The sequence below is a fragment of the Ammospiza nelsoni genome, chromosome 1 (genome assembly GCF_027579445.1).
Source record: "Ammospiza nelsoni isolate bAmmNel1 chromosome 1, bAmmNel1.pri, whole genome shotgun sequence".
Classification (NCBI taxonomy): Eukaryota; Metazoa; Chordata; class Aves; order Passeriformes; family Passerellidae; genus Ammospiza; species Ammospiza nelsoni.
This window is the reverse complement of record NC_080633.1, coordinates 24,589,149-24,603,395: the sequence shown is the minus strand read 5'-3', so window position 1 is coordinate 24,603,395 and position 14,247 is coordinate 24,589,149. Positions and strand designations below refer to the sequence as shown.

Here is a 14,247-nt window from a genome sequence, read left to right as displayed (position 1 = left end):
GTAAAATGAACGCCACTAACACCAGGTCAGTAAAAAACAAGTACCTTCTAGTACCTGGATGCCACTCTGAGTGTTACAATAATAAATGGATATATTACAAAAAGAAAGTTTGCTTGTCTGCAGGCAGCAATAATCCTCGAGAGGCTAGAACAGAGTGGTTCAGGAAGGAATTAACTCATTTTGTGGAATTAACTCTTGCAATCTTCTTAAATGTCCAGGTCTGTTCTGCAACCGAACATGGGATGGCTGGTTGTGCTGGGATGACACACCTGCTGGAAGGCTCACTGCTCAGAATTGTCCAGATTATTTTCCAGACTTTGATCCAACTGGTAAAGTATTTCTTTTTATAATTTTTTCTTCCAAAGGATGTCTTCAGAACATTTGTGCCATTGAGTGGATGTGCTCAGTCCAGTGGCATTTCTGCAGCTCTGTAAAATCTCAGAAAGTTTGGCTGAAATTAAAACACATTAAGCTTTTGGGTTCCATAATTAACATATTTTACTTTTAAAAATATTTTATATGTATTTATATTTAGGTAAATATAACCCATGGATTTATGGAACCTAGATTATGAAAATGTCAGCTTCTGAATTACAATATCAAGATATTCTTAGCACCTCATTTTAAGTTTTTTATAATGAAGATAAGATGCTTATGTGCTTGAAATATGTATCAGTATGCTCTTTGTTCAGTTTTTATTGAAAAATATAATTTTATGAAAGAAGACTAGCAGAAATAATGTTCTTTCAGTCTCTGAGTTTCAGTTCTTAGCTGAATTATTCATACAAATGCTGGAAGTACACTGAGATAAGTAATTGAAGAATATTTGAAAGGAAAAATAAAAAATCAATGCAAGTATTTCTGAATAGATCTGAGGAAATATTGGACACAAGTTTAACTCTGCAAAGAGTACTGTTTGAAGAGAGACACAATTAGGTGTTCCTTGCTCAGGACACGCTGCTTCTAGGTGGTGCTTGATGGCACACTGTGCTAAATTTGACATTGCCACAATGCATCAATTGCAGTTAAAATCTATGAAATTAAACATTTGGGAGGGAGGGTGCATAAATCTGAAAATTTTCAACCAGCTTAACCCAAAATGCATGTGTGCAACTGGAAATGAAAGAAACAAACTATAGCTGTGAGTTAATTATCCAGCACCATTAGCTAAAATTGATTTTCTTGAGGTTATTGCTTATTTGAAAGATGAGGAGTTTCCAGGCTGAATCAAACCCATACACATTTTGCTGAATCCCATTTACAATAGCAGCCAGATTGATTGTTATTTCTGTTCTTCATAAATCAAGCTGTCCCTAATTACAGAATTCACACAGCAAGTAGCAAATTTCCAACATCAGACCCAGTCTGACCTCCATTCAATGAAGGAGTGAAGGAGCGTTTCCCTTTCTAGTGGAAGTAGGCATTGGACAGGATGGATTGAAGGAAATCTGTTTGCTCAGGAATCCTGTGCTTGGAAAGTGAGCTTGTGTGGCAAGGACAATATCCACTTCCTGTGGAAACACCCTGAGACCAACCCAACAGATCTTTACAGCAAGTTACACCCCTGAGACAGACAATGGGCACCAAATCACAAGGTCTTGTCTTTTGTGTCCTTTCTTCACAAGACTTGATCTCTTTTCTGTAGAGTGTCATAGTTTTCAAGAAGGAGTCTTGGAGCAGGTTCATGCTCATGGCTCTTCATTGGAGCACCTGGGGACAACAGACTGAGAAGCTGAGACCCTCAGCTGCAGGACTGCCTTTCATTCAGGTCTCCCTCTCTGTGGACCAGTACTTCAGCCATTAGACTATTTGCGCAAAAGATTCCAAAAGAACATTTGAGAAGAATTGGCTAAACTTAGTTCAGTTCCCACACAGAAGTGCCCACATTCAGGAGAGAGCCTGAGACTCTGGATCCTGAGGTTGTACAAGATCTTTCCTGCATGCGTATTAGAAGTGCCTCTAAGATGTGGTCTGTACCTTCTGTTTCAGACTCCATTTTACTCATAATATCCTCTCCACATAGCAGCAGCCCTCTTTATGACTAGGAAGATTTACTACAGGTCTTTTCCTTTCCCCACTTCCATGGTTTTCAAGGAAGAAAAAAATATGTGGCACTAACAGTCTTAGTTTATGTATACTCCATGCAATGTTCAGCTTGTACCTGCAAAGGTGGGTGCTGGGCAGCCTTGTGATCACAGAAATGACTGAAGGTCCTCATCCTTCATAGATGGGAGTGATTTCAGAGCCACTCTCATACCCTTCATAGATGGGAGTGATTTCAGAGCCACTCTCCTACTTGCTCCCCAACCAACTATTCTCAGCTTTTCCTCTTGTTGGTCTCCAGTGGCTTGTTCTGAACTAATTGCACTGCTACAACAGCACTTTTCAAAGAAACACTTGAAGCCATCCATGGAAAAGCATCTTGCTCCACTTAGTAATGCTCATTAACACCAAGGCCTGTGGCTTGTTCACTGATTGCAAATCACTCCTTAATGTACAAATGCTTGTCATGAAGTCTGGCCCACAGTGTGTCCATACTGCAGTTACTCTTTCTGGCAAGATTTAAAAGTTGAAATTAGGAAAATTTTCAGTATTCCTGTTCTGTGTACAGTGCCATAGGAAGAAAAGCCTCCTCCAGTAATTAATTTTCTACTGTTCTCTCTGCAGTCCTCTTTAGGAAAAATAACTGTGGTCTTCTGGACCGATATTTTCCTCTGGCACATTTCTCCTCTCCTGTCAGCCTCTTTGCTTGCATCCTGGTCAGTGAACCCTGTTTCCCAGTTCTGGCAGCAGCTCAGCATCTCCTGGTTGAGCCAGAGCTGCCTTCCTAGAATAGCTGTTGAGTAACCCAGCGTGTGTTACAGATGTGGCATCAAACCAGTGGGTAGTCAGCCTTGCTTTACAGGTGGTTGGTTGTCACACAGAGACTTAATAGAGTAGGAGGGAGACAAGAAATAAGGGGGGGTGTCTACAAGTCTGTCAGCTGCTAATGAAAGTGGCTGCCACTAACAGGTGGCCAAAAGCACAGACTGAATGTCCTGAGAAGTCTATCAGGTTTTGTATCACAAGTCATTATTTCCTTTGGTACATTATTCATGTAAAACAAAATACAGCCAGCTTTTTTGCTGAGAAACAGAAACTTCATCCTAAAAAATAGCAATTTTCCATGATGTAGTGGCTGTCAGATTTCCTCCCCATCGAGTGTCTGACATCCAAATACCTCAGTATATATTTTAGGCATGCAAGTAACCCCATGGATTTCTGAAACAAGTATTTCATGCTGTGTTGTTTTGGGCTGCACCATGATCTGCAAAACCACTGTGTATCAGCCAATTGATGGCTATGTCACTTCACTAAGAGGCCATGTATAGCTTTGAGACCTGAAATAAAATAATGTCTTTGCTCTGTATTTTTTTGCTTTGATACTTACATCATTCATAACTGTAAAGTGAAACATTATTTTCAGCATGGTATTGAATCCTCCCCCCGTCCATATCTGTGGGTGCCAAATACCAGCCCTCTGTATCTGGTCCCCAACAACATTCAGCGCTGATGCCAAGAAGAAATTGATGGAATATATTTGAAAGTAAAAAATGTGAAATTGTATTCTGAAGAAAACAACACAGAAACAAAGTGAAGGAGAACATAGCCAGTGGTCTGTTCATTTTCTGTCTGACAACTTCACAGTTAGCTACCAAGTGTAGTCCCACCTATTTCACTGAACTTGGATCATTTCTTACTAGACAGGAATATGTTCTGAAAGAAGCAATCTCTTTCTTGCAGTGCACATCATGCACAATGTGATAATGCATAAAAACAAATCAATTTGTCTGGAAAACATAACAAGACCTACTGCTTTAATGCCAGTGACAGCAGGAAATTCGTTGTCTCATCCACTTCTGGCTGTGAAACTCTGAGCAGGGCTATTTTATATGCTCCTATTCAGGTAACATGCAATTCTCTCAATTTGTATTTTGTATTCATATTTTAGACAGGTTAATCTTTAGTATAATCCCTCTGAAATGGTTCCTGGTCACACTGAAATTGGTAGGAGTTTAGCTTTTGAGGAGTGCAGTATGTAATTCATGCTGGTAATATTCTTACTAATGGAAGAAAAGAAAAGTACACTGAGGATGTATTGGCTCTCTAGCAAGGCAGGTTTGCTGGGGGCAGCAGGAGGAGCTGAGCCTTGCCCTGTGCCACCTGTGGGGTGATGGGTTTGTGGCAGGGAGCCTTACATTGCCCACCTCACTGTCCCTGTACACTGCATTTAGTCAGGATTATTTTGGTGCAGTCATATAACAAGGGAGCCAAATGGGGAAGTTTTTTTGTGGCTGACACCCCTTTTCATGTCAGCTTCACTCTCTTTACATTTTGGCAGAAAGCAGCATTTAAGAGCAGTATCCACCCCACTTTGGAACCAAATGTGCATTTAGCAAAACTCCCCTCAGTTCTCTGCTTTGTTGGGTTTCTGTCCTTAGTTCCCTTTTGAAAGCAATTACTCATAACTCTTCATGTAGCTTCAGGAGAAGAGTTTCTAGAAGTGCAATTTGGAAGCAAATCCATATGCATCCATAAGCAATTAGATGGTTATTAATCAGATGATGATTAATGTGTTATTGCGTCTTACAATTGAAGAACGTGCCTTACCTTCCTGCTGTGGTGCTGGGAGATGACTTCTGCCACAAAATCTAAATTTTGGCTGCATTTAACTAAAATAGATAGTTCTGGATTTCTGCTGGTTCTATTTTCTTGCCTTGAAGGATATAATTTAGACAATCATAAAAAAGACAAACCTGAACTCTTTGCCCAGCTGCTTCTTTTCTTCTTACCCTTCTGTGTATTTATATCCTGCTCCTAAGCAACTTTGACAGCTGCATGTGAAAAATCAATTCCTATTCCCATACTGCCCAATATCACTCTTATAGAGATTCTAGTTCTGCTGACTAAGACATTCTGAAGACAGTGATAATCCTTCATTTACCAGGACACTGGAATTGACGTTTTCTAGGGTCTCCATTGAATTATGTGAGATTTTTTTTCATTTTTGAAAAATTTTCTTCCAGAATATTTTACTGAAGATGTGAGTAAATCAGATATGAAACATCAACTATTACTTCATCTGCAAAATGAAACACTGCACAGGTCTATCCAAACAAAAGCAAAGAATTCAGTGTCTGGTGTGTGCTGACCATCACTGCAACAGGGGAGAACTTCTTTCTTCTTCCCTCTTATAACTCACCAATAAACAAAAAACTGATGTTAGTTCTTTTAACATATGCTAGCTATAGCTCTGGTCTAATTGTGAAAAGCCTGATTGATAGAGCTATCATGTTGTTCCAGAGATATTAAGATATTTGTTATATGTAGATGACTGAGGGTTTTTTAATGAGCATATGATTCATAAAAGTACTATTAGTGGCACAAACAATACCCATGGAAATAATTGCTACTGGTTTATCTTTCAAGACACTTCACTGCTCCCACAAAACTTCCTTTGTGGATGAGATTGCTCACATCCATTTTGCCCAGACAGTTTTTGAAGTGTCTGTCTCTCTCAGTTAACAGCAAAGATTCTGCACAGCTGCCAATGAATTATGTAGCTTTAAGGTTCTACAATCAGGTGAGATCAGTACAATGTGATGTCACTGTCCTTCCACTTTGAATAAATACAATGCCCAAGTGGTGTCCCATCCAAGCTGATAGGGTACAGAAAGAGCCGTGTTTACACAGTATTCTAATAATGTCAGAGCCCAAACTTCCATTTTGCCTTGTCAATATTGTCTTGCCCATCTTGCAGGTGTGTATTTTTTCAGACTTTACCATATCTTCTGTTAGCACAAAGAACCAACACATGACCAGGTTCATCCCCCACCTGCTACTGGGTCACTCTAGAAAAACTTGCAGTAGAACAGAGGTTGGATTGCAGCCCTGTTTCTGTAAAAAAACAATAGATTTAGAAGAGATGTTTGACCTGTGTGAGTTGCTAGGATGGACAGTAAAAAGCACTTATTCCCACATCACAGCAAGAAATCCATGGGATACCATCACTTTCAGAGGAGGATCAGTTTTTAGTAGGATCAGTGTTTGTCTGGCTTTAAGGAAAAGTATGAGGTGAAAGTTTGTCTCTAACTTACAGAGGCCACATTATACTCTGGCAGAGCGCCTGCCCAGGCACTGAAGTACAGAGATGATGGATGACATTGCCATACGTTCTCTGTAGCAGATTCACAGAAGCCGTGCCCTTTGCAGGGATAATCAGTGCAACACTTGCACACCGTGTACCGTGGTAGTGTAACCATTAATCTTTCATCTGTGACTGAAAACTTTTTCCAGCTTTTGATAGCATCTGGCAGTGAGTAAAAGGAACGTTGCTACATGGGCAGTCTGAAATTATCTCCAAGCTTCATGTAAAATAAGATGTACTGCTCCTCTTGGTATTGTTGATGCATACATTGATATTTAAGAAGTCCCCCAAAACAATTATTTGAAATCCACAATAATATTTGAAATATCCTGTGTTCTGAAGGATTTTTCATTTTTTTTCTGCAAGAGAACTATATAAAGTGTATTTGTAGTTAGAGTAAAATAACTCAGTCTATACTATCTTTACCTTGCCCGTATGAATCTTACAAATTAATAGAACCATTAATCACATTAATCATCAGACAAAGAAAAATAAGTGGGAACAATAACCACAGAAAATGAAAATGTGTATGTTCAAAGGCCTATGGGCATTGTAAAAGTGTATTGACTGGAAATGTTGATAATCTAAGTAGAAAGCAAATCAAATTATAGAGCTAGAAAAGGCTAAAGAAATTCAAGACAGACTTTTCAGACTATTTTAAGGGTCAGAATTAAAAAACATGTTTTTCATAAATCTCTGTGTCACTATCTAAGAAAACATCAAATAATTGTTTATTATTTTATAAGTTTATGATCTTACCCTGTCTTCATTACTTGGGCAAACATTTCAGTGACTCCCATGTGGCTAATGCTCAAGGAAAGGCCAAAGGAACTGGCCCAAAACTTGACAGGTGATTAGGAGTGACTATCTGCACCTCAGCACCCAGGGTGTCCCCAGCAGGAGTGTGAGGCTGACGGGGGGACACAGACACAGCACACGCCTGCAGCTCCAGGCACCCCACAGAGCTGTGCCCTGCTGAGGCCCCACTGTCCCCACCACCGCAGAAGGACACGCAGGGGAGCACGGGCCTGGAGCACCATCCATATGGCAGGGCTGCCAGGAAGGACACCAGAGCCACCTGTGGCGAAGGAACAGCACCAGAGACACCTGTGTAGACACCTGTAGCCAAAGACACGTCAGATTATTGAAACAGAGAGCTCTGCAGCCATCTTAAATTAAACCGGACATGTGGGATCAGTGCCAAAACGTTTGTGAGGCTGCTTGAATCTGTGCCTGCATGCTGTGCAGGCCCTGAGGAGAGCAAGCAATGCTCCTGCTCTGCATGTCAGAATTCCACCAGTGCGGAGGCTGGGAGAGGCTTTTCCACTCCTCTGGACAGAGAGAGCCTAGGGCTGAATCTGTTGGCATCTCCAGCATTGAGGCTCTAGTTTATACATTACTGGCTGCCCTTTATCTAAGCAGTATTTTTAACTCATTTTACCCTGATACTTGGAAGCCTGAGCACTTCCTTCAGGCATCAGCACCTGTGGTTATTTTCTCTTCCATAAACTGCTGTCAACAGTTTCTTTAAATGGATTATTATCAGCTAAATATTGTGTCTGAATGAAGGCTGACATATATACCCTAGTGGGTGCAGCCAAAAAGGAGACAGCCAAACAAGTTTACCACCAGCTGAGTCTCAAAAAAAAACCCAGTGAAACAACAAGATGTATTAATGATATTAATGATATGTATTAATGATATTAATTACACAAGCTGAAAATACTTTGGATTTTATTATGCAGACATTTTATTCCCAAACAAAGAAATCATTTTAGATGGGCTTTTAAATTCATAATATGCATACATTAAAATAACTGTTATTGCAATTTATCATCAGAGAGGGCCTCAAAATACTGTGATGAAACTGGAAATTGGTTCCGCCATCCTGAGAGCAACCGAACCTGGTCCAACTACACCCTGTGCAACTCTTTCACCTCTGAAAAACTGAAGGTATGCTGAACTTAAAGAGGCAGTGGTTGTTTGGCAATATTTTGGGCTGGGCTAGCAATAATACATGTGAGAGAGACCAGAATAGCCATATCATAGCTTTATTTGTTGCTTAAGACTTAAATAACATTGCTGTTGTGACTTCAGCTTATCCAAATTCTTTAATGAGCGCTCAAACATCAATATTGGTTCACTATGGGGTGGATAATTTAGTGGTAATTCATATGACAAGTTCTGCAGTATTTTTTCAGACGCATTTGTAATTCCTGTGATTTTCCCTGACTGACCAACAGTTTTAAAATAATCTTTTAGAGTCTCAATTTTGCTTTCTGTAACAACAATATTCCAAAATGTTGATGTCTTCTATGCAGGGCTAGTAATATTAATGTAAGTCAAAATTATTTTTCTGAAGCAAAGAGTATTCTCCTGTACTCACTCTCTTTGAAAAAAATATTTATGAAGGTACCATTAATCCAGAAAATCTTACAAGCATGAACACATTTAACTTTGACTTTTACTGAAGTAATTGAGAGTATTTACAATAATGAATTAAGTGTTTAATTATTAATGAATCAATATTTCCAAAATCAAGGTGCTAAACTGAAAGAGAAGAACTAAATATAAAAGCACCAAAAGAAATAAGGAGAGAGAAATCTGAGAAAAGCTTTAAAAAATTACGTTAAGGAAGCTCAAAAAAATAAATGTATTTCTCAAATGCAAGTGGAGGTCCAGGAAAATCTGATTACAGATTTGTGACAGAATAATTTGTGACTATTTGGAACAGTGGACGGAAAAGATTGAAGAAGGGATTTGATTTGGGGTTTGTGTTGGAGGACCTCTTCTTATACAGCCAAAAAGAAGTATGCAGGTAACTCAGCCCAAAAGACCTTGGAAAAGTCTGTTGAGTAGGCAGGAGGTGAATTCTAAGAGTTTTTGCAGCATGACAAACCATCATGGTAAAATGAGGCTCACCTATGTGACAAGGCAAGAATAATAGTAACAATATGAGCTTACAGAGGCATTATGTGGAAGCACCATAAATATATAATTTTTCCAGATGTTGGCACATGTAAGGAGGCAAAATATGTGATTCTGTTTCCTATTATCCATGCCTTCCAGAAGAAGAATTTTGAACATCATTCATGCAGAGAACAGATAGAATAGAAAGGAAAATTGTATGCACATAATGATTTTTCTGGAATGAAAAGTTTTGGAAAATGAAGAAAGAATCTATTCTTACAGAAATGCCAAGTTAGATTATGCCCTTTAAACCAAGTCTTCAGTAAACAGAAATGAGTTTCATTTGTAGACTATTTCCACTTACCTACACATAATATACTCACTTTACAGAGTCAAAGGTATTACTCTTAGAGAATTCTCTTCCCCCAAGTGAAGAAATCTAGAGGAACAAGGAAAAACATTTAGGTTTTCTAAATCCAAGTTTAAAAATCTGAACAAACAAAAATTGTAATGAGTCAGGATGTTATATAAGTCTTATGTGTCAAGGAATGCAAAAATTAGTAAAAGCGCTCATTATTTGTTTGAAATTAACTGAAAATATCAACATGCTATACTTTTGAGACAGATCATTGGAAAAAAATTATAGCCAGCTCTTAAAAAATGTCGTGATATATGTATGCTTTGTTAGCTGACATTTCAGTCCATTTTGATGCGCCATCATGTTTATATTTTAAGGCTTTTTAAAGCATTTGGCATAGTAAATTTGCAGGATGCCATAAAGAAGCAGTTGCTGAGTCCCAGATATACAGTTACTTTAGCACCTGAGAACAGAAATTTCAATAGATTGAATAACCAAGAATTCTCCAGGGTGCACATAAACTTGCATGTAACTATCAGGAGATCTTTCCTACTTCTAGATATTTCAGGCTATAGGTTGTATAAAAGATAGGTAGAAAAAAATATTTTTGAACAGGTCACCTGTAAATTAAGTTCAGGTTTTAAGAATATATCCATTTAATGTCATTAAAAAACACAGCAATCATGTAGCATGAAGAGGAACAAATGTCACATGTACGCAGGTATACCTCCCTCACTACTCTGCATTGGAGACAGTTGTCTCATCTTCTCCACGCTCAGGCCTGTCCTCTCTGGGATTGCTGGTGCTCTCAGAACAGGTTATCAAGCATTTGTGCACACTAACAATGCAGTGGTTAGTCTTTGTGAAGGAGAACTAGGAGACCTAGGTATTTTCAGTAAATATTAACAGTTTTCCACAACTTGGTGAATTGTGTTTACACTCAGATCATGTCTCTTCTGTGTGGTCAAATCAGTGTAAATGTGACTCTGGTTTAAATCTGAATCAGGCCACCACCACCTAGGTAAATGAATGCAGAAACTTATTTGAAAGTTGTAAAATGTCTCGAGACCAAATTGCATAAGGTATACATTTTTACTAAGCGGAATGGCTTTGCTTTCTAAATTGTTTTCATATTTGTTCTCAAGGGAAAGTTTAAAATTACTTGGAAACACCAAAAAGATGTGAGTGTCAAAACTTCAGGCTACAAAAAGCAATTCATCTAATCACTGCGCAGAGGAAAATTGCTCATGCATAGCAAAAGAAAAATGATTAAATAAAGCTGAAAAGAGAATAAACAGCAGAGGAACTAAGACTTCCAGTCTTTTTTCCTGGGTGGGCTGCTGCCATGTCCTTGCTTTCAGAAAGGAGGCAGTGGTGAAGCCTGGCATGGCATTTTGCCTTCTTCACTCACTCCTCTGACAGATGGCTGATGCTTAAGACCTTGGCTGAGACCAAAGTGTGACATTTAAATACCTCAACATTTGGACGCCCAGGTGCTGTCCTGCAACTTTATTTTACAACTGGCATAAAAAATATGGATCAGCCTCTCTTAGAAGTCCCTTAGTGAAAGCCCAGTTATCTGTCCATGGGTACTGGAGTCACAGCACTGTCAGAGCACTGAGTTGCCCAGCACCAAGGTTTCACACTAATGTGAACCAGAATTTGTCTCAGAATGTGCTGTTGTTGTGTGGTGTGCATTGAGGATAATGGTCACCTCAGCTGCTGCTTTCATGACTCTGAAGGCCTTGGTTATGAGCCCCCTCTGACTTCTCCTCTCCAAAAAGGAGAATCCCAGCCTTTGTACCCACAGAAACTCAACCCCAGATATTTTAGATGCCTTTTTTCACCTTTCCTTGCTCTTCTATGTTTGTGGGGTGTGGAGACTAGAAGCACACACCAATTTAAGGTTAGTGTTGTAAATTTCAAACTTATATTGTTGTTCTACCCTCAGTGTCTTTTTGTCATAATCATTACTTTGCTGGCTTTTTGGCTATCATTACAGAGTAAGCCAATGATTCAGAGAATTGGCCTGGATGATTCCAAGATCTCCTTTCTGAGTTTGGTTTCCAGTCCTAAGTTAAGCATTGTGTAGACAGAATTTAGACCACTTTTCCTAGGTCTATCAGCTGTATTAAAGCTGTATTGAAGCTCATATGACATCTTCTTGTCCCCTCAGTTAAATGAGGCCCTTTGTGAGTGCCTCACTATTATCTGGAAGTATCACCTGGAAATTTAGAAATTTTTTTTAATCAGCTCATTGACGAATACATTAAACAAAAACTCAGCCCTAATACAAGTCCTGAGGGTAGTTAAATACTGACTCATCTCCTAAAGTGACCATTAAGGTTTACATTGCTGTTGTTTAAGCTGTTTTGACCCCATTAAAGTTTTCTACCAATCCAGCAGCAATGTCTTTTATTGAATTTTTTTTTTTTTGCATATGTTTGAAAACTTGTCATGGGCACATTAAAAATATAAATGTATTACATCTGCTGCACTATCCTAGAGCTTGGGAAAGTTATTGACACAGGGTGAGCAGGGATCTCACCAGTTACTTCAATATATCAGGAATAGATCTGCATATGTAAGAAACATTTATCTTTAGATCACGAGCCATGCTATTTAATAGATTGCTGATATTAAATATATATAGAAAAAGAATGTTTGAAAGAAAAAAAATACAAAATGGGAGGTTGATTTTGTAGGTTCTTCCTTAATGAGAAAACAAATGAAGTGCCTGCAAATTGTTCATGTGTGCCTTTTCTTTTTGTTAAATTGCAGATGGCGTTCATACTTTATTATATGGCGATCGTTGGCCACGCTTTGTCTATAACATCCCTGTTGATTTCCTTGGCAATTTTCTTCTATTTCAAGTAAGTGCTTCTTACAGATACTCTCTCTTCTTTCCCTGAGGCATCTCGACCAAAGGAAATCTTGGAAGTTGTCATGGCAGTGAGAAGCAGCTCTTCTGAGTGTCTTTTTATACAATCCTGATAAAGATGTCTGAGCACAGGCTCCTCTCACCAATGGGACCTCTCCCAGTGGAGTGTAGCCAAGACCATGTTGTTGTGTTTGCCAGGACTGGTGTGAAAAGTGCAGCCCGTGGGGAAATGGTGCAACTGGGGATGCAGTAAGGCCTCTCATTTACCTATTTACTTATGTTCCTTAAGAGCATGTCCAGAGCTTGCCAAGTGCTGTGACTGGGGCAGGGGGCAGTGAGTGGGAGCTCCAAACTCCTGAAGAACAGGACTACTTGCATCTGAGGCTGAAGCACTGAGCTATTGAGCTGAGTAGGTGCTTACAGGACTCAACCCTAAGAGTGAATCTGGCACTAGTGTGCAGACTGTTATCCTCATTAAAAGAAAAACAGAATGCTGCTGTATCAGAATTTTAAAGGAGACTGATATTCACCTAAAGCACTACAGCTACTGTATGGCAGTTTAACTAGAGCATGTCAGTCTTGTTCTTTTGTTAACCTGTCTACTGTCAATTAGATGCCTCTGCCTCAACCACCAAACAGGAAGAGTAGTAAAAGATCAAGTCCACAACATCACCACCACCAAGAATGAGACTAGGAAACACAGGAAAATTAAATGATTGGACTTTTCATAGGTGATAAGATTCTGTAAGATTCCAAATAGGTGGATCCAAATACAGGCTGTGAATTCTGGTTATTTCCAAATCCAAAGAGGCAATTTGATGAGTGTCTATGAGAAAGCATCTTAATCAGCTACAGAGATAGCTAGAAACTCTGCTAAATGAACTGATGAATTCCTCTCCCATCGAAGCTGATAAATAGCACAAAACCATAGTCACAGTAATGCTTTGAGAAAACTGGAAAGAGCACAGTTCTATCTGATTTGGAATCCCATATCCTGGTTTGAGTTCTTTGGGACAGTAAAGACAGGATCTGGTCGAATTAGGTATGCTAAATGGACCAGCGAGGAGACTCCTTGCAGCAAGCAAGGCAGGGTCAGCCTGTCTGACTCACTCTGAGCTCTGAGTCATGAGCAACGCATAATCTTGACTGGTCCCAGGCTGCACTGAAAGACTCGTCTTTGCAGCAGCCTTCCAGACAGTAAAACACCTCCTCCTCTCTTCCCTCCTCCGCCTCTCCTTCCCCTGCCATGACTAAGCTGTGACACAAAGGTTACGGGGAGAAGAGAGAAAGGAATTAAACCAAAGTGCTTCATAATGGGAAGTCAAAGAGAAAACCAAACTACAGCCATAGGAAAGTGAGAATGAAGGTATGTGGGAGCAGAGCTCATGTAACCTTCAGCTGTTTTCTATCATCTGGCTGTGACAGCAATAGATTATTTGACCTTCAGCTGAAGGGAAGCTGTCAATCAGACAGTCCATCAGATAGCAAGTGATGATTTCAGGATAATAGCCTTTGACTTTAGAGGCAGTTTGCAGGGATTGCAGTTTCCCACATACAAGTTTTCGCTGGCAGAGATTTATTTTTAGTTCACTTTTGGGTATCAAGATTCATAATGACCTGGCATCACAGATGTTGAAGTACTTTCAGAAGGGAATAATGGATCAGCAGTGATGAGCATCACTAAGCAATGCCAACTCATAACAGGAGAAAGTATAAATAGAGTGTCTAACAGCTTCACATATTCTCACCTTATTGTAAGATTGCCATAATTGCAGAGTCACACCCCAGTGTCTTATTTAATAAAACACAAAATAAAGAGATACTCCTACCTCCAAATCACTTCCAATTGAATTTTTAAAACAAAGACATTTGTATAAAGACAGATGGGGAGTTAAAAAATCTATATTTGCC

At 39.3% G+C, this 14,247-nt stretch overlaps 1 protein-coding gene across 1 annotated transcript in view; it reads left to right on the top strand.

The window, feature by feature from the left end:
• The window catches only part of CALCR (calcitonin receptor), a 157,179-nt gene that overhangs the window by 98,576 nt on the left and 44,356 nt on the right, over positions 1 to 14,247 (top strand). The window contains exons 4-6 of the mRNA XM_059469578.1: positions 219 to 329; positions 8,028 to 8,140; positions 12,237 to 12,328. Of these exons, the coding sequence (XP_059325561.1) occupies positions 219 to 329; positions 8,028 to 8,140; positions 12,237 to 12,328 (316 nt within the window). The remainder of the gene's footprint in view (positions 1 to 218; positions 330 to 8,027; positions 8,141 to 12,236; positions 12,329 to 14,247) is intronic.